The sequence below is a fragment of the Leucoraja erinacea genome, chromosome 1 (genome assembly GCF_028641065.1).
Source record: "Leucoraja erinacea ecotype New England chromosome 1, Leri_hhj_1, whole genome shotgun sequence".
Classification (NCBI taxonomy): domain Eukaryota; kingdom Metazoa; phylum Chordata; class Chondrichthyes; order Rajiformes; family Rajidae; genus Leucoraja; species Leucoraja erinaceus.
The window spans coordinates 157,564,712-157,582,274 of record NC_073377.1 but is presented as its reverse complement, the minus strand read 5'-3'; the positions used below and the strand labels follow the sequence as shown (position 1 = coordinate 157,582,274).

The window sequence follows — 17,563 nt, the reverse complement described above, 5'->3', positions numbered from 1 at the left end:
CAAAATGATTAGCATGGGGTTCCGAGATGAAGCTGCCGGCTATTTCCACAAAGCCATCAAGCTCAATCCCGACTGTGCAGATGCAAGGGAGAATTTTTATCGTGTTGCCAACTGGTTGGTGGAGCGGTGGCATTTTTTAATGCTGAATGATAAAAAGAGGAATATTGCCTATCAGAGAGCAATTCAGAAAGCTGTGCAATCTGGCTGTATGTCTGTGCTGGATATCGGAACAGGAACTGGCATTCTCAGGTCTGTTTAATTGTTTTTCCTGGAAAGAGAAATAAATAAATGTAGAGTGTATCATTGTATATATGTGTGTTTATGTATGTTTTATGAAGATAGAATTTAAAGGAATCAAGTGCAAAAATGATTTGTTTAAAATCATATCTCAAAATTGTTTATGACAATATCTGTGGTTTTATTGCTGTGCATATGTTTTCAATGCGGGCTAATTATTTTAGATGAACAATATTAAAGATTAAGTTGTATAAATAATATATTTTTTACTGTTAAGTTTGGAAATGATACATAATTATGTTGAAAATTTATAATTATTAAAAGAATATGCTGGTAGCTGCAGATTAATGTCTGAATGTCCGAATGTTTGGAAGGTATAGGCATTGGCATATTTACAAGGTTTCATTGGATCTAAAATCCTGTTCTCGCCACTTCCTGGATGCTAATCTCAATGTTGCCATTACCAGGAGCTCATTCTCCTTGATGTTTCCTCTGTACTTTACTTCCACTGATGCCACCTTCGGAGAGCCATTTCAAATACATTTGCAAATGTGTTTTCGTTGTATCTCTGAATGTGATAAAAACTGTATAGAACAGAGAATTCTACTTGAGAATGTTAAACTGAGTTCTTTCAATCTAAAGTCAACTTGACTCAAACACTTGTTGCTGTTAAAATCAATTCTTTATTCAGCTGAGACTAGTCTCTTGAACCTTCCAACACAGAGCTGATGCTCTGGGGCGGGTCCAGAGAGGAGTAACTTTGATACAAACTCATGGCATTTATATAGGTATTAGACATTTTAGATACAGAGGGTATGACAAGCTAGTAACCAATCATCTGAGTCCTTCTGGTGATTTACAACATCAGTCACATGATCCCCCTTCCCTGGCCTCATTACAGCCTTTGTTTGCCTGTGCTTTATAACTGTTTTAGAATTATTTTATTTCAACACAGCAAAACCCCAGTATGCTCTTATGGAAGACCATTCCTCAAAATACAAGATACGTATATAACACAACGATCACACAAGTCATACACACTTTCTATACCAAGAGAAAATATATTTCTATAAATCTAAACAATTTCTATAAGTCTAAAGTGTACCTTTCTATTAAGCCAATACATTTCATAATTGGTGTTATTATAATTTTACACATTTTGAAATACCATTACCTATGTCTTTAAAACATTAATTATATAAGTTTGCTGAATTACAGTTTCTAAGTTCAAAATGCACATTTCCATCTCCCATCCAAAGATACATGGGTCGTAAATCTGTCAATTTACTTAATATGAGTTTGGTGCCTTTCCTGTTATCGGGAAGTAGGATTTCCAATCTCATGTACCAGGCAGAACACAAGAGACTACATCTCAGACCATTACGTCAGAATTCCATCTGCTTCAACCTTCTATAAACTACTCCCTCAATCTAATTATTTCTCAAAGCAACTATTCTTTCACTTACACACATTATAATTGTACACAGCCAAAGCTAACTGCAGTCTATCATCTCTCAGCCTTGAATTCTCTCAAACCTAGCAAAACAAGCCATAACTCTTCACCTTTATGTCACATTCAGAGCTCAAAAATGTGCCATAGAGAGAGCAGATGGCCTAAGAAGAGGCCCCTTATTCAGCTTCCCAATTTTCAACACAAAGCCATATCAAATACAATTTTTCTTTCAGTGCTATAATTGCCCCAAACAATAACCTAAGCTAAGCAGGTTCTGGTTCAGGCCTCCATGTTTTGATTCATCTTTGCCTGTGTGTATGTGTCTGTTTGCACTTTATTTCGGTTCAGGAAAACTTTAAGCTTTTCTTTTGCAAATTACCTAGCTTATATAAAAGTCACTATCCAAGCGGTTCTATTTGTATAATATTTCCTCAAGAATAACGCAAATGAAAGATGTCACGACATGATGAAAGCAAGGGGTAAATGCAAGAGAACTGTGGGCAAAATAAATGTAGGAAGGGCAATCAGCACAGCAGATTGTGTTCAGAGCAGCAGGCACTAATGAACATGGGGACTTCTGTTTACATTGGCAAGACTGGCATGGTGGCACAGTGGTAGAGTTGCTGCCTTACACCACCAGAGACACAGCTTAGACCCTGACTATGGGTGCTTGTCTGTACGGAGTTTGTACGTTCTCCTCGTGACCTGCGTAGGTTTTCGCTGGTTTCCTCCTACACTCCAAAGATGTACAGGTTGGTAGGTTAATTGGCTTGGTATAATTGTAATAGTGTTCGGGGATTGCTGGTCGACGTGGACTCGTTGGGGCGAAGAGTCTGTTTCCGCGCTGTATCTCTAAACTAAACTAAACAAAAATAGAGATCACCATCAACTTTCAACATGCTGAAGGGACCATGCCATCTAACTCCCGGTCCACTTTGCATCTTCATCAACCACTTCCCTTGTGATGCTTGCCCATGATGTATTCATGACTTTTTCCTCCTTCCTTCCCACCAGGGACCCAAACAATCCTTTCAGGTGAACCAGAGATTCCCTTTTATCTTTCAAGTACTCTCAGGAACGGAGAAACCAAATTTGGATTGGGTTTCTTTTGCTTGAACACCTTTTATTCAGTCTGCAATGGATAGCCTGACCTTCTGGATGCCTATCACTTCATTTTGTTTTTGTCTATTATCATTCAGCGCTTCAATTTTTGGACTCCTGTATTAATCCAACAACGCCCAATGTATGTTCAAAGAACAGCTTCCCCGTTTTTCACTGGACATAGTGCAGTGTTCACAACGTAATATTTAATTTAACAATTCCAGATAACCAAGTTATTTTATATTTTTCCTAGATTCGGCAGTATCATCATATTCACTTCCCCCCTACCCCCCTTCTATCTCTAACCATTAAAATAATTATTATGTTGATAATTTGGTATGCACCCGTTTCACGAGATCATGTAGAAAGAAATTCTGGAGCCTTTTGCCAAGACAGGAACGATGTTTGAAAGCTGTTGATGGAACAATTGTTTGAGGATTTTGTACGTGCACAGGCTATTTGAAAATTGTAAATGTGAGGAGAGTTAAGGAAAAAAAAATAGGAACGGAGAAAAGAAAATGCTTTCCTTCTCTTCTACCCCCCCCCCCCCCCCCCCCCCCCCCTTTCCAATTTAGACAATGACACTTAGTCCCTCGATAGATTGAGAGGAACTTGACTATGGTGTTGTTCTGGGAAATGAATCAGATGCTGGTTTCAGTAATTTCCATGAACTAACGAAGGGAAACTGTGAGACAGGAAGGGTTCTCCCATTTTGTCTTGCAGAAATTATGTTTAAACAGTGTATCCAGGAAGGAGAACTGCACAAACATATACCGTAGTATGTATGATAAGATGCTCAAGTAGTTCCCAAAATATATGACCTATCCTACCCTTTAGTGCTGCAAGCTTGTTCGTGTTCTGTTGAGATATTTGATTTAATTTAGTTTCTCAGAGCATACATAATGCTTTCTAACTCCTCAGTTATCTTGTATGTTTGATTGACTATGTTCAGAAAGCACACTTTTAGGCTGGCGGTACCAAAACATAGATGGTAGGTGGATGTAGACATGGAGAGAAAGATGCATACCATGTAACAGACAAATGGAAATTTTCAAAGTTCAGGCTTTTCTGTAGCTTGATTTGGAAACGCCCAAAGATGACAGTGTTATTATTACGGTCAGAGAATGACAAAATAACAAAACAAGTAATGTTGGTTGTGGATGGGGAGGAGTATTTAATAATTTCATGTTTTAATAATTAATGCTGGATGTGACTTGGAGAGTTATGAATGTTTTAAAAGTATTGAATGTAGACTCGATCTGATGTTGAATCTCTGGGTTCTTGGAAGTACAGTACTTGCACGGGTGTAGTTGTGTAGAATGTTTATTACCTAGGTAATTTTGGGAACGTATGTTCATCAATATAATATTTCAAATGCATATGGTGTCATCCATTTACAGATTTGCTTCTCGTTAGGTCCTGTAGTGTAATATAATGAAACCAGAGCCCCCTCAAAATATGCTATTAATCTTTTAAGAAATTCAGTAACAGATCCCAAAATAATACCGTGTTAAGGAAAGTGCAAATTTCTTTCATAGATTCTTGGTCAAGATGTCTCCACCCAAATTTAATTATACAACCTTTTCCGAACTGATTGTTTAGCATTGTTAATAAATTCAAAGTGGACTATGTACTCAGGAAAAGAAGGGAGAGATTTTTTTTTTAAGGAAAGCTCATGCTTTTATGAATAGTTTATTTTTATAATTTTTTTTTTCTTTCTTGTGAGCAGACAAGAAGCTGTCAAATTAAAGCCATTAACCACCAGACGTGTTTTTCATCATATGATTGGGCTAATCATGTATTCGCTACTTCTCTAAACTAATACTATTATAAAATGTTTTGTTTTTTTAATTATGTATATCTGTGCAATTGGATTCTGGCAGATTAAAATTTAGAGCTTTGTTTTCATAACAACAAATAGAGTAATTCGCATAAAATAAAAAAAAATCGGGTCTGATTTCAGAACATCCCAGTTGTAAGTGCACCAGGTAATTTATGACCTCTCAATTGAGTTCCCAGTGAGCATGTGTGTTGGTTAGAATGTCTCCGCTCCAGTCATAACCAGGAAAATTCTGTTTTGTCTTTCATTGCATACAATAGTATTCTGCAATGCGATTTTTGGTGATATCTATCACTACAAGTAATAAAAAAATACAATTTCAAAAACAGTCAGTTGTGTATGGAAGTCCCCAACAGAGAAAAAGAAGACTTGTTCATGACAATTTTGCTGGAGCTCTTCCAAGTTCTGTAGGAAGAATGAAAAAAGAGAACATGAGAGCAGGCAAAGCAACAAAAGCTGCTGTAGGAGGGAGGAAATAGGCAACGTTTCGGGCTAAAACCCTTCTTCAGACTGAAGAAGGGTTTCGGCCCGAAACGTTGCCTATTTCCTTCGCTCCATAGATGCTGCTGCACCCGCTGAGTTTCTCCAGCATTATTGTGTGCCTTTGTGTTCCATTTTGTGTTGGGCACCACATTCCTTATACTGATTAGAAATGTTTGGTGGATCCTACATGTACTGCCCCAGAGAGGATGAGGTACTGGAAATAGCAAATAAATAATTTGAGATCAATCAAGACACAAAATTAATAGTTGGTCTTTGGCGCAAACCGAAGGAGGAGTCTAAGTGAAAAATTCTAGCAATTCAATTCTGAGATAGGCAGTTGTTAGGTTACAAAAACCCTGACTTTTCAGGTAAATCAAACATTTCTGATGACTTTTTAAACAACTTTTTGAAACCAGTTATGTTTCTCTAATTTTAGAGCTTCATAGGAGAGGCTGTGAGGCGAATCAAGTTATTTGGAGTTAGCTAGTGTGGTTGCAGCTTGATTATGTAGCTGAATGCTGACCAGGTGGAGGTGAAATGTTTGGCAGAAATCAGTGGTTTGAGCCACTGCAGCTTGTTTGGAGATCTGAGTAGGGGTAGATTTGCTTGCTGCTGCAAGGTTACGGGTGATCTTTATTTGGCATGGTGCAGGTATTTCCACAGTGGGGAGTATTGTAGAGTAGAGGGATCTAGGTGTGCATATAGTTCCTTGAAAGTGGCAGGTAGATATGTTGTAGGTAGGTCAAGAAAATGTCTTGCACATGGCCTTTCATCAGTCAGAGTATTGAGTATAGAAGTTTGGAGATCATGTTACAGTTGTACAAGACATTAGTGAGGCCACATTTTGAGTATTGTGTTGAGTTTTGGTCACCCTATTAGGAAAGATATTGGTAAACTGAAAAGGGCACAGAGAAGATATACAAGGATGTTGCCAGGGCTCAAGGGCCTGAGCGATCGCGAGAGGTTAAGCAGACCAGGACTATTCCTTGGAGTCCAAGAGGATCGTAGCGTGGTGTTTAACATAGGTTTAAGGTGTGTGGGGGGGGGAGAAGATTTAATAGGAAAATGAGAGGCAACTTTTACACAACTTTACACAAAGGCTGGTCGGTACATGGAACGAATTGCCAGAGGAGATAGTTGAGGCAGGTACTATCACAATGTTTAAGAAATAGGTAAATGGATAGGATAGATTTAGAGGGATATAGACCAAACACAGGCAGGCGGGACTAGTATAGATGGGGCATGTTGGCTGGTGTGGGAAGGTTGGGCTGAAGGGCCTGCTTCCATGCTGTAGGATTCTACGACCTGTGGAATTCATGGGGATACAGGTGGCCTCAGCCGGGTGGGAACATGGCATCCCACATGTTCTTTCCCTGCATTCTCGAGCCCCAACAATTGGAGCAGTGAGTGCTGAGCAAACTTACTTGATCTTTCTGCACTGCTCGCTCTTCTGGTATAGCTGTTTCTGTGATTTCCATCATGCTGTTTTTATTCATTTCTAACTTACAAAAAAAATTTGGATCACAAATTGTTCTCGGGTAGGGTTCACTTTCGTAACCTGGGGACTGGCAACATCGTGTTTCCATGATTTCTGTTCTTGTTTAAACACTATCCAGCTGGGTGTGATAGCTCTTGACTGTTTCGTTTTCTATTTACTCAATTGTGGCTATCCAAGCGCCTGTCCAAATTACTTCTAAACATAGTAATTGTGCCTGCTTCCACTATCTCCTTTGGTAGCTTGTTTCAAACATTCACCAGGTGCCTATCAGATCCATCAATTTTCCCCTTCGCACCCTTAACCTGTGCTCTCTACTTCAGGACTCCCTTGGTCTGGGGAAAAGACTAACAACAGCCCGATATTTCAGGCAACATCTCAGTGAAAAAAGAGATAAAGTATTAGAGTAACTCATGCCAGACAGCATCTCTAGAGAACATGGATGGGTGTTGTTTCAGATCGGGACCCTTATTCAGGCTGATTATAGTGTGAGGATGGAGGGTAAGAAAACTGGAAGTGAGGAGGGTTAGGACAAAGCATGGCAGCTAATAGGTGAACACAGACAAGGTGGGGGGTTTGATAGGCAGATGGTTGGACAAAGTGTCCAGAAATGATAAAACATCTCTTTAAATCTCACTTTATCCTGCCCCTCCCCTCCTCCAGCTTTCACTCTTCCTCCCCCACAATCAGTCTGAAGAACGGTCCTGACCCAAAATGTCACCTATTCATGTTTTCTAGGGATGCTAAGTTACTCCAGTACTTTGTGTCTTTTTTTGTAAACCAGCATCTGCAGTTCTTTGTTTCAACATCTTGGTGAATCTCTTCTACACTTACTCAATAGTTACCAAACTCTTCCCGATGTTTGGCGACCAGTACCATACAAAATACTCTAAAAGAGTAGTCTTATCAATGTCTTGTACAGCTGCAATATGGCGTTCCAACTTTTATACTCTCTGCCTTGGTATATGAAGGCAAGCATAACAAATGCCCATTTCATCTCCCTATCCACCTGTGTTGATGCCCCACTTTTGAGGAGCTCTGAACTTGGTGTGACCCCATCTCCCTTTATAAAAATGCTCATTGGGTCCGTGCCATGTATTCTATATGCCTTGCCAGAATTGCCTTGCCAGAATTTGACCTTCCCAAGTGCATTACCTCACACTTGCTTGGATGCAATCCCATCTGTCATCACTCTGCTCAATTTTCCAGCTGATCTATGTCCCATTGTATCCTTAAGCAGCATTCGCTATCACGACTTCATCCTTGAACGGATATTTCATCCAAGTAAATATTTGGAAATCTGATGTCCTTTTCTTAGTCCTAGGATCATCTGAGAAATAAAGTTAACACAATGAATACTAATGTGAATCCATTAACAGTCCCCAATTAACGTGGCTTTTGTATGTTGGACGTCAGGGCTATTTTCCAGGCTGAATTGTGTTTTTGAGGGAAAGTACTTGCAGATTTAAGTTTAATACCAGCACAGACATTTGACTGACACCTGGTTCAAAATTGGCAATGCAGAAGAATTTTGTAAAGATCTGATTGAAGATCTAAATATTCATTAATTGTTTATAAATTAATAAAGATATTTAAAAAAAAAACATTGATAGAAGGCGTTATATTAAAAGCCAAAAATGCTATCTGCATCCCCAAATAAATTCTGATTGCCGGTTACAAGGCTGGTGTTGTAGAATATTTATCAATTGCCAATTTAATCAGATGATAACTTAAAGATAATTAAATAAAGTTTTTCAGCCATACCTTTTCTTCTATCGTTTTCACTCTTGTTTATCTTCTCCATAATTCAGTATGTTTTCAAAAAAGGCTGGAGCTTGTCAAGTGTATGCTTGTGAACTGTCCAAGACTATGTATGAACTTGCCTGTGAAGTGGTCGCTTCGAATCAAATGGCCGGTGAGATCAAGATTCTGCACATGAAATCACTGGACGTGGAAATTCCCAAAGACCTCTCCAGCAGGTGTGTTTGGTTACAATCTAACAAAATATTTTGTTGAAAATTATAAATTTATAACTTTATAATTATAATTTATAACTACAGGCAAAATGTCAGGCATTTCGTTAGTGAAGTCCTGCAACTTTGTTCAAATAATTATTAAGACTTTGGTCCTTTGATTACAAATTATGTTGTCAATTTTCAGTGTGCACTTGGCATTTCTTCATCTATTTTATAGTTTACAAAATGCTTTTCTTTTCATTATATATAGTACTTATAATAGAGGTAGATTAATAATAAGAAGCTTGGACAATTATCTGTATTAAATTAGGTCTAGGAACAGGAGTAATATATAGGATTAAGAGTTTCTCTATGTTCGAGATGAACTATGAAAAGGTCATTTTTTTGGAATGTTTTATGTTTCGAGTCAGTTGCTAAATGGGACATGTTATGTTCCATTTAATTTATGGGAGATAGAATACCAAAAGGAAGGTATTTTCCCCTTATTATATGTAATTCTTGATCATATGCTTCGTGTCCCTAATAACTTCATTTATACACTTCGAATTGATCAAACTGCCAAACAGAATTACTCCAATACAGGTTGAACACTGATTTTCCGGTGCCCTTGGTTCCAGAGCCTTTCCGGATTATCGATTTTTCAGAGGTCAAGTCATAATGAAATGACAATACACCCCTGGCTGCTAATGACACCCCTCCCATGTCTCTAAAGCACCATGGAGTGCCAGAAACCTAAATAAATCAAAATATATATGTAGACTGAATGTGAATGGAATGACCTGCTGACCCATCCTTGGGCCAGCTTCCGACGCTAGTCCGACGCGACGCCCTTCTTCACTCGCCGCATGTTCCGGTGCCATGGCTGCTGTTGTGGCTCACGTTTAGCCCCTGGAACAAGCAGCATCTCTGGAGAGAAGGAATGGGTGACGTTTTTGGTCGAGACCCTTCTTCAAACACAGTTAATCACAGTTAACTGTGTAGAGACTGTTAATCACATACAGGCCTGCAGGCTAATTTTATACTTTCATTACTTTTAGTACAATCTTCAACTGCAGTGAAATGTGATCTTATATCGTTTTATTATTGGTCCCTTTTAATTTGCTGAATAAGTTCAAAACTACCAATGTTGTCCTCAGGGTGTCGCTTGTTGTCACAGAGACTGTTGATGCTGGACTGTTTGGTGAAGGAATTGTGGAGAGTTTGATACATGCATGGAAATATCTTCTTCTGCCACCAAAGGTATGTGGTTTTACACAATTGTGACCATTCAATATTTGAGCATTAGAGATAGAATTCCAATATGATGCTCAGTCTCTTATTCATTTACTCTTTTCAGTTAAGAATTTATATTTTAAATACAATGTAATTAATGGTAGCGAACTATGTAGTGTCTCAAGCTTTACTGATAACTTTAAATAAAGGTTTCTAATATTCATGATAGTACAATGGGGTGCATTCCTTTGTCATTCACTGTCCTTAGTATAATAATACATTTGTTTACAATATTTACATTATGTTTTCATGGCTTCAATTTTATCTTTACCAATTATTCCAGTTGTGAAATATTAGGGAGACTTCCACACAGGGCCCAGCGACATTCACATGTGGTGGGATGAATCTAAATTGTGGTTTTCCCCCACTGAACCTTTGCAACAGCTACACTAAGCATCCCACCACACATAATCCTATACCTTGTAATGCGTTGGTTTGCAGCTTTTGATTATGGACGTCACTTTGCACTGTGGAAGACCAGCAAATTTCGGAAGACCATGCTGTCTTTTATCGGGTTGATCTTCCTCCGTTATACAGATTCCTTGTTATACTGCTGTTCCGGTTGATCTTGAAAAAGACCACTGCAATTGTTTCCACACTCTCTTGGCAAACACACATTCCTGCAGGAGATGGATGATGGTGTTATCCCATCACAGTCTCTCGGATGGCGATGTGCAGTGGTGTTGAGGCTCTGGCTGTGCATGAAGAACCTGTAGAGAGGCTCATAAGATTATGTGATAGGAGTAGAATTAGGCCGAGTCTACTCCGTCATTCAATCATGGCTGATCTATCTCTCCCTCCTAACCCCATGCTCCTGCCTTCTCCCCATAACCCCTGATACCAATACGAATCAAAAATCTATCTATTTCTGCCTTAAAAATATCCACTCACTTGGCTTCTACCGCCTTCTGTGGCAAAGAATTCCACAGATTCACCACCCTCTGGACTAAAGATATTTCTCCTCATCCCTTTTCCTACTCCCATCCACCTCCATTCCTCCTCATCCACAGCACTTCCTCTCCCTCCTCTTCACCCTCACTCTTTCCTCTCTCTTCCTCCCCCATGCCCTCCCTCACCTCGAGACCAAGTGGGCCTGTCACACGGGTGGGCTGGTCCCCTCCCTCCATAACCCCTCTCCCCTCCCTACCCCCCCTTGATGTTATTGTGAGGTGGAAGATGCTGTGTTTTTTAAAACAGTTTTTTTTTAATGCAAATGAGATTCCATTATGATGTAATTGTGGGGTGGAACAATGCTGTCAGGCAGTTTATGTAAACGAGATCCCACTGTGATGTCATACACTGCTAATGGCCAGTGCAGATGGAAGAGATTTTTGTCAAACAGTGGTTAAAATGTGTATAACTTGTAAAATATACCATCAATCTGAAGTATACTTGATACAACACACCACAGGACAATGGTGTAGCGCTATCGTGTACCATTTTGGCATAATTTCAGGATCACACTCGCAGCCAAACAAGATGGAAGTTTTGGTAATATATATACTAGACCAAGTGGGACCCGTTGGGTCCTAGCCCCCAACTGCGCATACGTAGCTGACGGGTTCCCGTTGCGACGCCAGATATCCCCGTTGGACCTTGTACTTTCTTTCTGTAACTGTAGAGGTATAATGCTGTAATGCTATATTCAGCATTGTGGTATTTTTCTCAGTGCACTATCTGTTGTAATTGTATTTAGCTGGATTATACACGTGTATAATATGATTTTACTGTAGAGCGCACAGTTTTTCATAATATCTCGGTACAAAAGTTGTCTCTGCTAAATTCCTCTTGTGTATGAAAAAAACCAGGAATCACAGATTGTGTATGAACTGGATTACACCGTTAACTAGTTTGCACCTTTTGATGATGGAGTCTTGAAAGCTCGGGTGAATCATCCTGGCTGCGGTCAACTGTTCCTATAGAAACGGCTGTTGGATTTCCATTGTGCCACTGACTTCCATAAATGCTGATGCCAAAACACTGTAAGTGACACAATATGTCACTACACTAAATCACTGGACTCCATTGAGGAGAAACGCTTCCCTGATCCTACACCACATCAGAGATATTATTTAATTGTATAATCGGCCAGCATGTGGAGTCTCCAATTATGTTTCTTAGGCCCTTGCACCTGGCCCTTTATGCCATCATCTTTGCTCATGCCTTCATCGAACAAGACTCCAAAGATTAACATTCTTTATCTCTCTTCCCTCTTAAGCTGCCCCTTAAAATAAAGTTTGACCTAGCTTTTGACCAACAGACGTGTTTTGTGTTATAATTTGTCAGACTTTGATCTTACAAATTGTTTCCTGTGTGTCATTTGCTACAAGAAAGTACCTAATTGCTGAGTGTGTTAGCACATCCAGAGGACTTTAGTACTTGGCATCAAAGCAAGTGTTTTCTTTTTAATTATGTCACTGTCGTGTTGGACCTGCCCAGTTCAAGAACCAAATTAATAAACCAAATGTGAAAGGGTTGCATTAGTTCTGATCACCAGATATGTTGTCTTGGGAGTGTAGTTAACCACAAGGAAACTTCCTATAACAACCCCCCCCCCGCCACAACCCAGCATCCAAATACTTTAACCAAGTACAACAGGCCAATCCTGTAGTGCACATTATTGCTTAGCAAGTATTTTAAGTTTACACGATTGTTCCTTGCATGCATTAGTGATGTTACCTCCTTCATTTCACTGGGGATTGCCTGCAAATCCTCTGGTGTGTCCTTTGGGCCTTGGATTCAGATCATACGGTGTGAAGAAGGATACAGCTGATAAATGTCACCGGGTTTCTGCATCAACCTTTTGGGAGGAAGCACAAGTCTGAAAAGTGTTAAGTTTTTAAAAAGTTGAATTAGCCTCTCACTATATTTACTTGTTTGAACAAACTGCCACCAACGTTTTGGCTGAAAAAATGTCACCAAATTTACTGATTTCTCTACCCCCCAGAGTCTCAGATTGACCAAGAGATCCAGATCAATTCTGGAGGCTCACTCAGCTCACTCATTGTCTTCTGCTATTCAGCCACATATTTATGTCGAAAGGCCTTGATAGATGTGGATCACTAAATGACAGCGGCTGCTCACTAATCCAAAAATGGGGAGATTCCGGTAATCTGGCAGGAGTCCTGCAGCATGGAAACAGATCTTTGAGCCCACTGAGTATTTGTTGACCATCGATCATCCAGTACCATTCCCATCAACTCCTTCCAGATTCTACCACTCGTCTTTACAGTGCCCACTCAGTCTGTCATCCTACATCCCCTTGGGTAATGAGAGTAAATCAGAGCAGTCAAAGGAAATCCATGTGACATTAGAGGAAATGTGCAAATCCATCAGATGGCACTGGAGGAAAGGGTTGAATCTGATGGTCAGAAATAAGTTAGAAATGGTTAGTTGGTGGGTATGTGGCTAGCGTGGTAATCAGTAGTCAGTTTGCTGATGTGTTCACTTTCTGCTGGCAACAAGATACTCTATAACTGCTGGTGCATGGGTTCGACAATATAGATGAATATGATATATATAAAAGTTGTAAATCTCCGTTCCAACATGTTTAGAATCTGTAGTGCAGCTATGTACTAATTAACTAATTCTGACCAAGATCTAAAATTAAGTAAACTGGCTATTGATCTTTAGGTAATTAAATTATCAGTACAACTTTTGCGATCTCAGCTGACAGCATTTTCATCTTACCGAATCTTCATTTGCAGGCAGTTCTTGGACGCTCCTCCTTTCATTTCCCACAACTGTCCCATCAGTTCTGTTCAGTGGAAGATGATCAGGAGAATGTCTGTGATCTGGCATTTTCTATGGTCTGACACCAGCCTGGACTCAAAGGTGCTGAACTAGAGAATGTATAAGGTTTACTGGCCATATAGCTGAAAGATTCGTTTTAGATTTACAGCATGGAAACAGGCTTGACGTCCCACCGAGTCCATGCTGACAATCGATCACCCATTCACACTAGTTCTATGTAATCCCACTTTCTCATTTATACCCTACAAACAAGGGGGGAACCTACAGCAGCTAATTAATTTGCAAACCTGCAGCAGCTAATTAATCTGCAAACCTGCACATTTTGGGGATTTGGGAGGAAACTGGAGCACCAAGAGGAAACGAATACGAACCCTTCCATGGGGGACTTGTTCAAATGCCTTACTAAAATCCATTTAAACAACATTCCTGCCCTACCCTCATCCAGAGCTGCCAAGTAGTACGGATTTTCCGTATTTTGTACGGAAATGCGATCAGAATACGGATGTACGGATATGCTTTGTGAAACACGGATTTTAAAAAATCAGCCTGTTTCATCTTGTTGCTTAAAAAAAATGCAAGGATATAAAAAGTCATACTGTACCTCTAAAAATTATAGCAGATTAAATCTATTAGTATTTTATATTTCAAGATCTGGAAGCTTTGATCTGCCTGTCCCGCTCCAGGTTTAAACAGCATTGTCAGTTTATCGCATGGGAATTTGAACGACAGTGCTATGGGTTCTAAAAATAGCGCTACCAGCTGGAGTGCTATTGCCTTTACACATAGCGCTATGGGCTTTACACATAGTGCTATGGCCACAGCGCTATGGGTCACAGACTGTTAGGGGAGGAAGAGAGGGAGGGAGGGAGTGGGAGGCTTCCAAAATGGCTTCAACATCATCATCTGGTGCTAAAAGCAGGAAGCAGCCGTTCAAACAGCAGTATACAAAGAGGTGGCAATGCACTCTCAAGTAAAGTACGTAGAAGACACGTCAATTGGTAGAAAAGTTATGCATTCTTGTACTCTTACATGGATATTAACACTTTTTTTCAGCAAAATGGCACCGTACAAATATTGATTTCCTCAGCAAAATACTGATTTTCAGGAACTAGAATACTGAAATGCTCCGACAAAACTTGACAGCTCTGCTCATCAATCACCTTCTCCACTTTCTCAAAAAATTTGACCAAGTTAGCAAGACACGGCCTGCCGTACACAAAGCCATGCTGGCTGTCCCTAATTAACACATTCTTTTCCAAATGGGGGTAAGTCCTATTTCAAAGAATTTTCTCCCATATCTTCCCTCACACTGATGTGAGGTTCACTGGTCTACAATTTACAATTTGTATCGGACATACAAATTTTACAATACAAGTTTGGCGTGAAGATTCTTGAACTGCAATGTCAGGCAGTTGACTGACCAGAAATAAACCAAGGTTTATGAAAGATCATTTGTTTTCGTATGATTTTTTAATAATGGCACTGTGTGTGTGTGTGTATATATACCAATGTCAAGAAATTGGCTTTCACACTTTTTTGGAGATGTATAGCACGATTAGCCAATTGGATTCCTTGCAAGAAATTATGAAATTGGCTGCATTTATATTAAAAACAAATGACTTGCACCCAGAATCATCCAATACAATAAAACTGTAGGGTTGCAGATGGGACCTCACCCAGCCCAGCTGGAAGCATTTTGTAGCAATCATACAAGGGCGTCAACACTCGTGAAAGAAAAAGAGAGAGAAAGTCACTTTATTCAATCAAAGTGATATGGAAATTGTACCCAGTCAAGCCAAGGCTATGAGGGAAGTACTATGCACCGGGGAGAAAACTGGCCTCCATTTGAAGAGAGAAGCAAAATGCAGCAGCATTAGCTTCCAGGAATGAGGATCTTCGTACAGTGGAGCTATGCCAGAGGTTTCATGATCTTGCAAGACAATGTAAACTGTAAGCCAACAGACTTCAAAATCCTTAGTTCTCTTTAATCTCTCGCTCTCTCGCTCTCTCTCGTCTCTCTCTCCCTCTCTCTCTCTCTCTCTCTCTATATATATATATATATATATATATATATAAAACTTGTGACTATCCACTATTGCCACCATTAATATTAATATTGGCAATAGTGCCAATATTACAATACCATTATACAATACAATTAATATTGTATTACTCTACATTGTTACCACCATGCAGATGTCAAACTTCCAAAAGTGGACAATGAAAGGATTCTTGTGTAGAATCTGACCCATTTGGAAGAAACCATCTGGTGTCTCTTCCCGGCACCAGTGTGTTAGGCATTCTGCCAGTTGTGCTCAGTAATGTTTCATACTCCCACTTTGTCTTGATCTTCAGTGGATGCCGTTATAACCTTTGCTGCTGTGTCAGTTTACAGTTATTTTCTGTTTAGTTTTTTCATGGGGACCAGATACCTGTGTGAAGGGATTGGATCAGTTCTGGGTGTGGAGAGTGGAATGGTCAGAATGCCAGCAGATTATTAGACCATTTGTCTACCCAGTCCCCTCAAAGGAAGATATCGAGTCACCTTCTACCACCCCGGCCCCACAACCTTTCAGGCAATGCACTCATGTACCCCACAGCAGGGAATTCCACTCTACTCTCTCCTTTTGACTTAGACATCTGTCTAAAACTGATGCCCCTTGTGCTTCTTGAGGCTCAACAAGGACATCTCTGTGGGTTAAGAACAGAACCATGCAATTTATCAGCAGCCACGATGCGTCTATGCAGGAGAGGTTGCCACACAACAAGGTTTCCGTGCGGTTCCCGGAGGTTGCAGGTGGTTGCCGGAGGTTGCAGGTAGTGGAAGCAGGTAGTGAGACTGACAAAAACCTCCGGGAACCGCACGGAAACCTTGGGTGGGGTGCAACGTCTCCAGAGGTTTCCGTTCAGGTTTCCTAAGTGGGACAGGGGCATAAGAACATCAAAGCCCACATTTAAAATAATGAAACAGAAAGGGCTCTGGTGATGTAATTTTACTGAAAACCTAAATATTTTTAATGCTTATTTTCTGTTTTTCTATTCTGAACACACGTGGGTTCTGAAATGTGCTGAAGCATTGATGTCCCTGCTGTACAAAGATTGCTACTGGAGTGCCACCAGTTGTGCCACCACGTAGACATCCACAGAAAAACTATCTCAGAAGCTATCTGGTAGAAAAGCACCAGAGTTTCAGCACAATCTGTGGAAGGTGTTTGACATACTGTCATGAATTCTAAAGTTGTCCTCTAATTCTCTTCAAAGTGTCCTTTCAAAAAGACAAAAATGCAATAATGCAGTGTCATGCACTATCAACTGCATTGTCTGTGTTCATTAAAGTTTGCACACTTAAGGACCTGTCCCACGAGTATGCGACCTGCTTGTGGCGAGCGCGACCAACCTGGAAGCGGGGGCCGCGCGGAGGTCGAGTGAACCCCGTACAGGGCCGGTCCCACCAGCATGCGCCTGCATGCAGCGAGCGCGACCAAACTGGAAACGGGGGCCGCGCAGAGGTTGAGTGATCCCCGTACAGGGCCGGTCACACCAGCATGCGTCTGCATGTGGCGAGCGCGACTAAACTGGAAACGGGGGCCGCGCGGAGGTCGAGTGATCCCCGTACAGGGCCGGTCCCACCAGCATGCGTCTGCATGCGGCGACTGCGACTAAACTGGAAACGGGGGCCGCGCGGAGGTCGAGTGAGGGACGTGAAGTTCGAGCGAAATCCGTGGGTAGTTCGCGCGTGACGTACGGCGTCGAGATGCTGCGCACGACCGACGAGGCGGTGCGTGCGGCCTCAATGCGGCTGCGGGCCGGCAGGCCGTTGTCGCGTGGAATTTTTGAACACGGTCAGTTTTTCGGAGACCCGAGCGGGACCAGCTCCACACAACTCCATACGGCTCCGGCGATCGAAGTGGGACCGGCCCCGCGAGGCCATACGCCTCAAGCAACCACGTTAG

The 17,563-nt window shown here is 40.8% G+C and overlaps 1 protein-coding gene across 1 annotated transcript in view; it reads left to right on the top strand.

The window, feature by feature from the left end:
* The window catches only part of prmt9 (protein arginine methyltransferase 9), a 44,332-nt gene that overhangs the window by 10,270 nt on the left and 16,499 nt on the right, over positions 1–17,563 (top strand). The window contains 3 exon segments of the mRNA XM_055646516.1: positions 13–249; positions 8,421–8,588; positions 9,722–9,824. Of these exon segments, the coding sequence (XP_055502491.1) occupies positions 13–249; positions 8,421–8,588; positions 9,722–9,824 (508 nt within the window).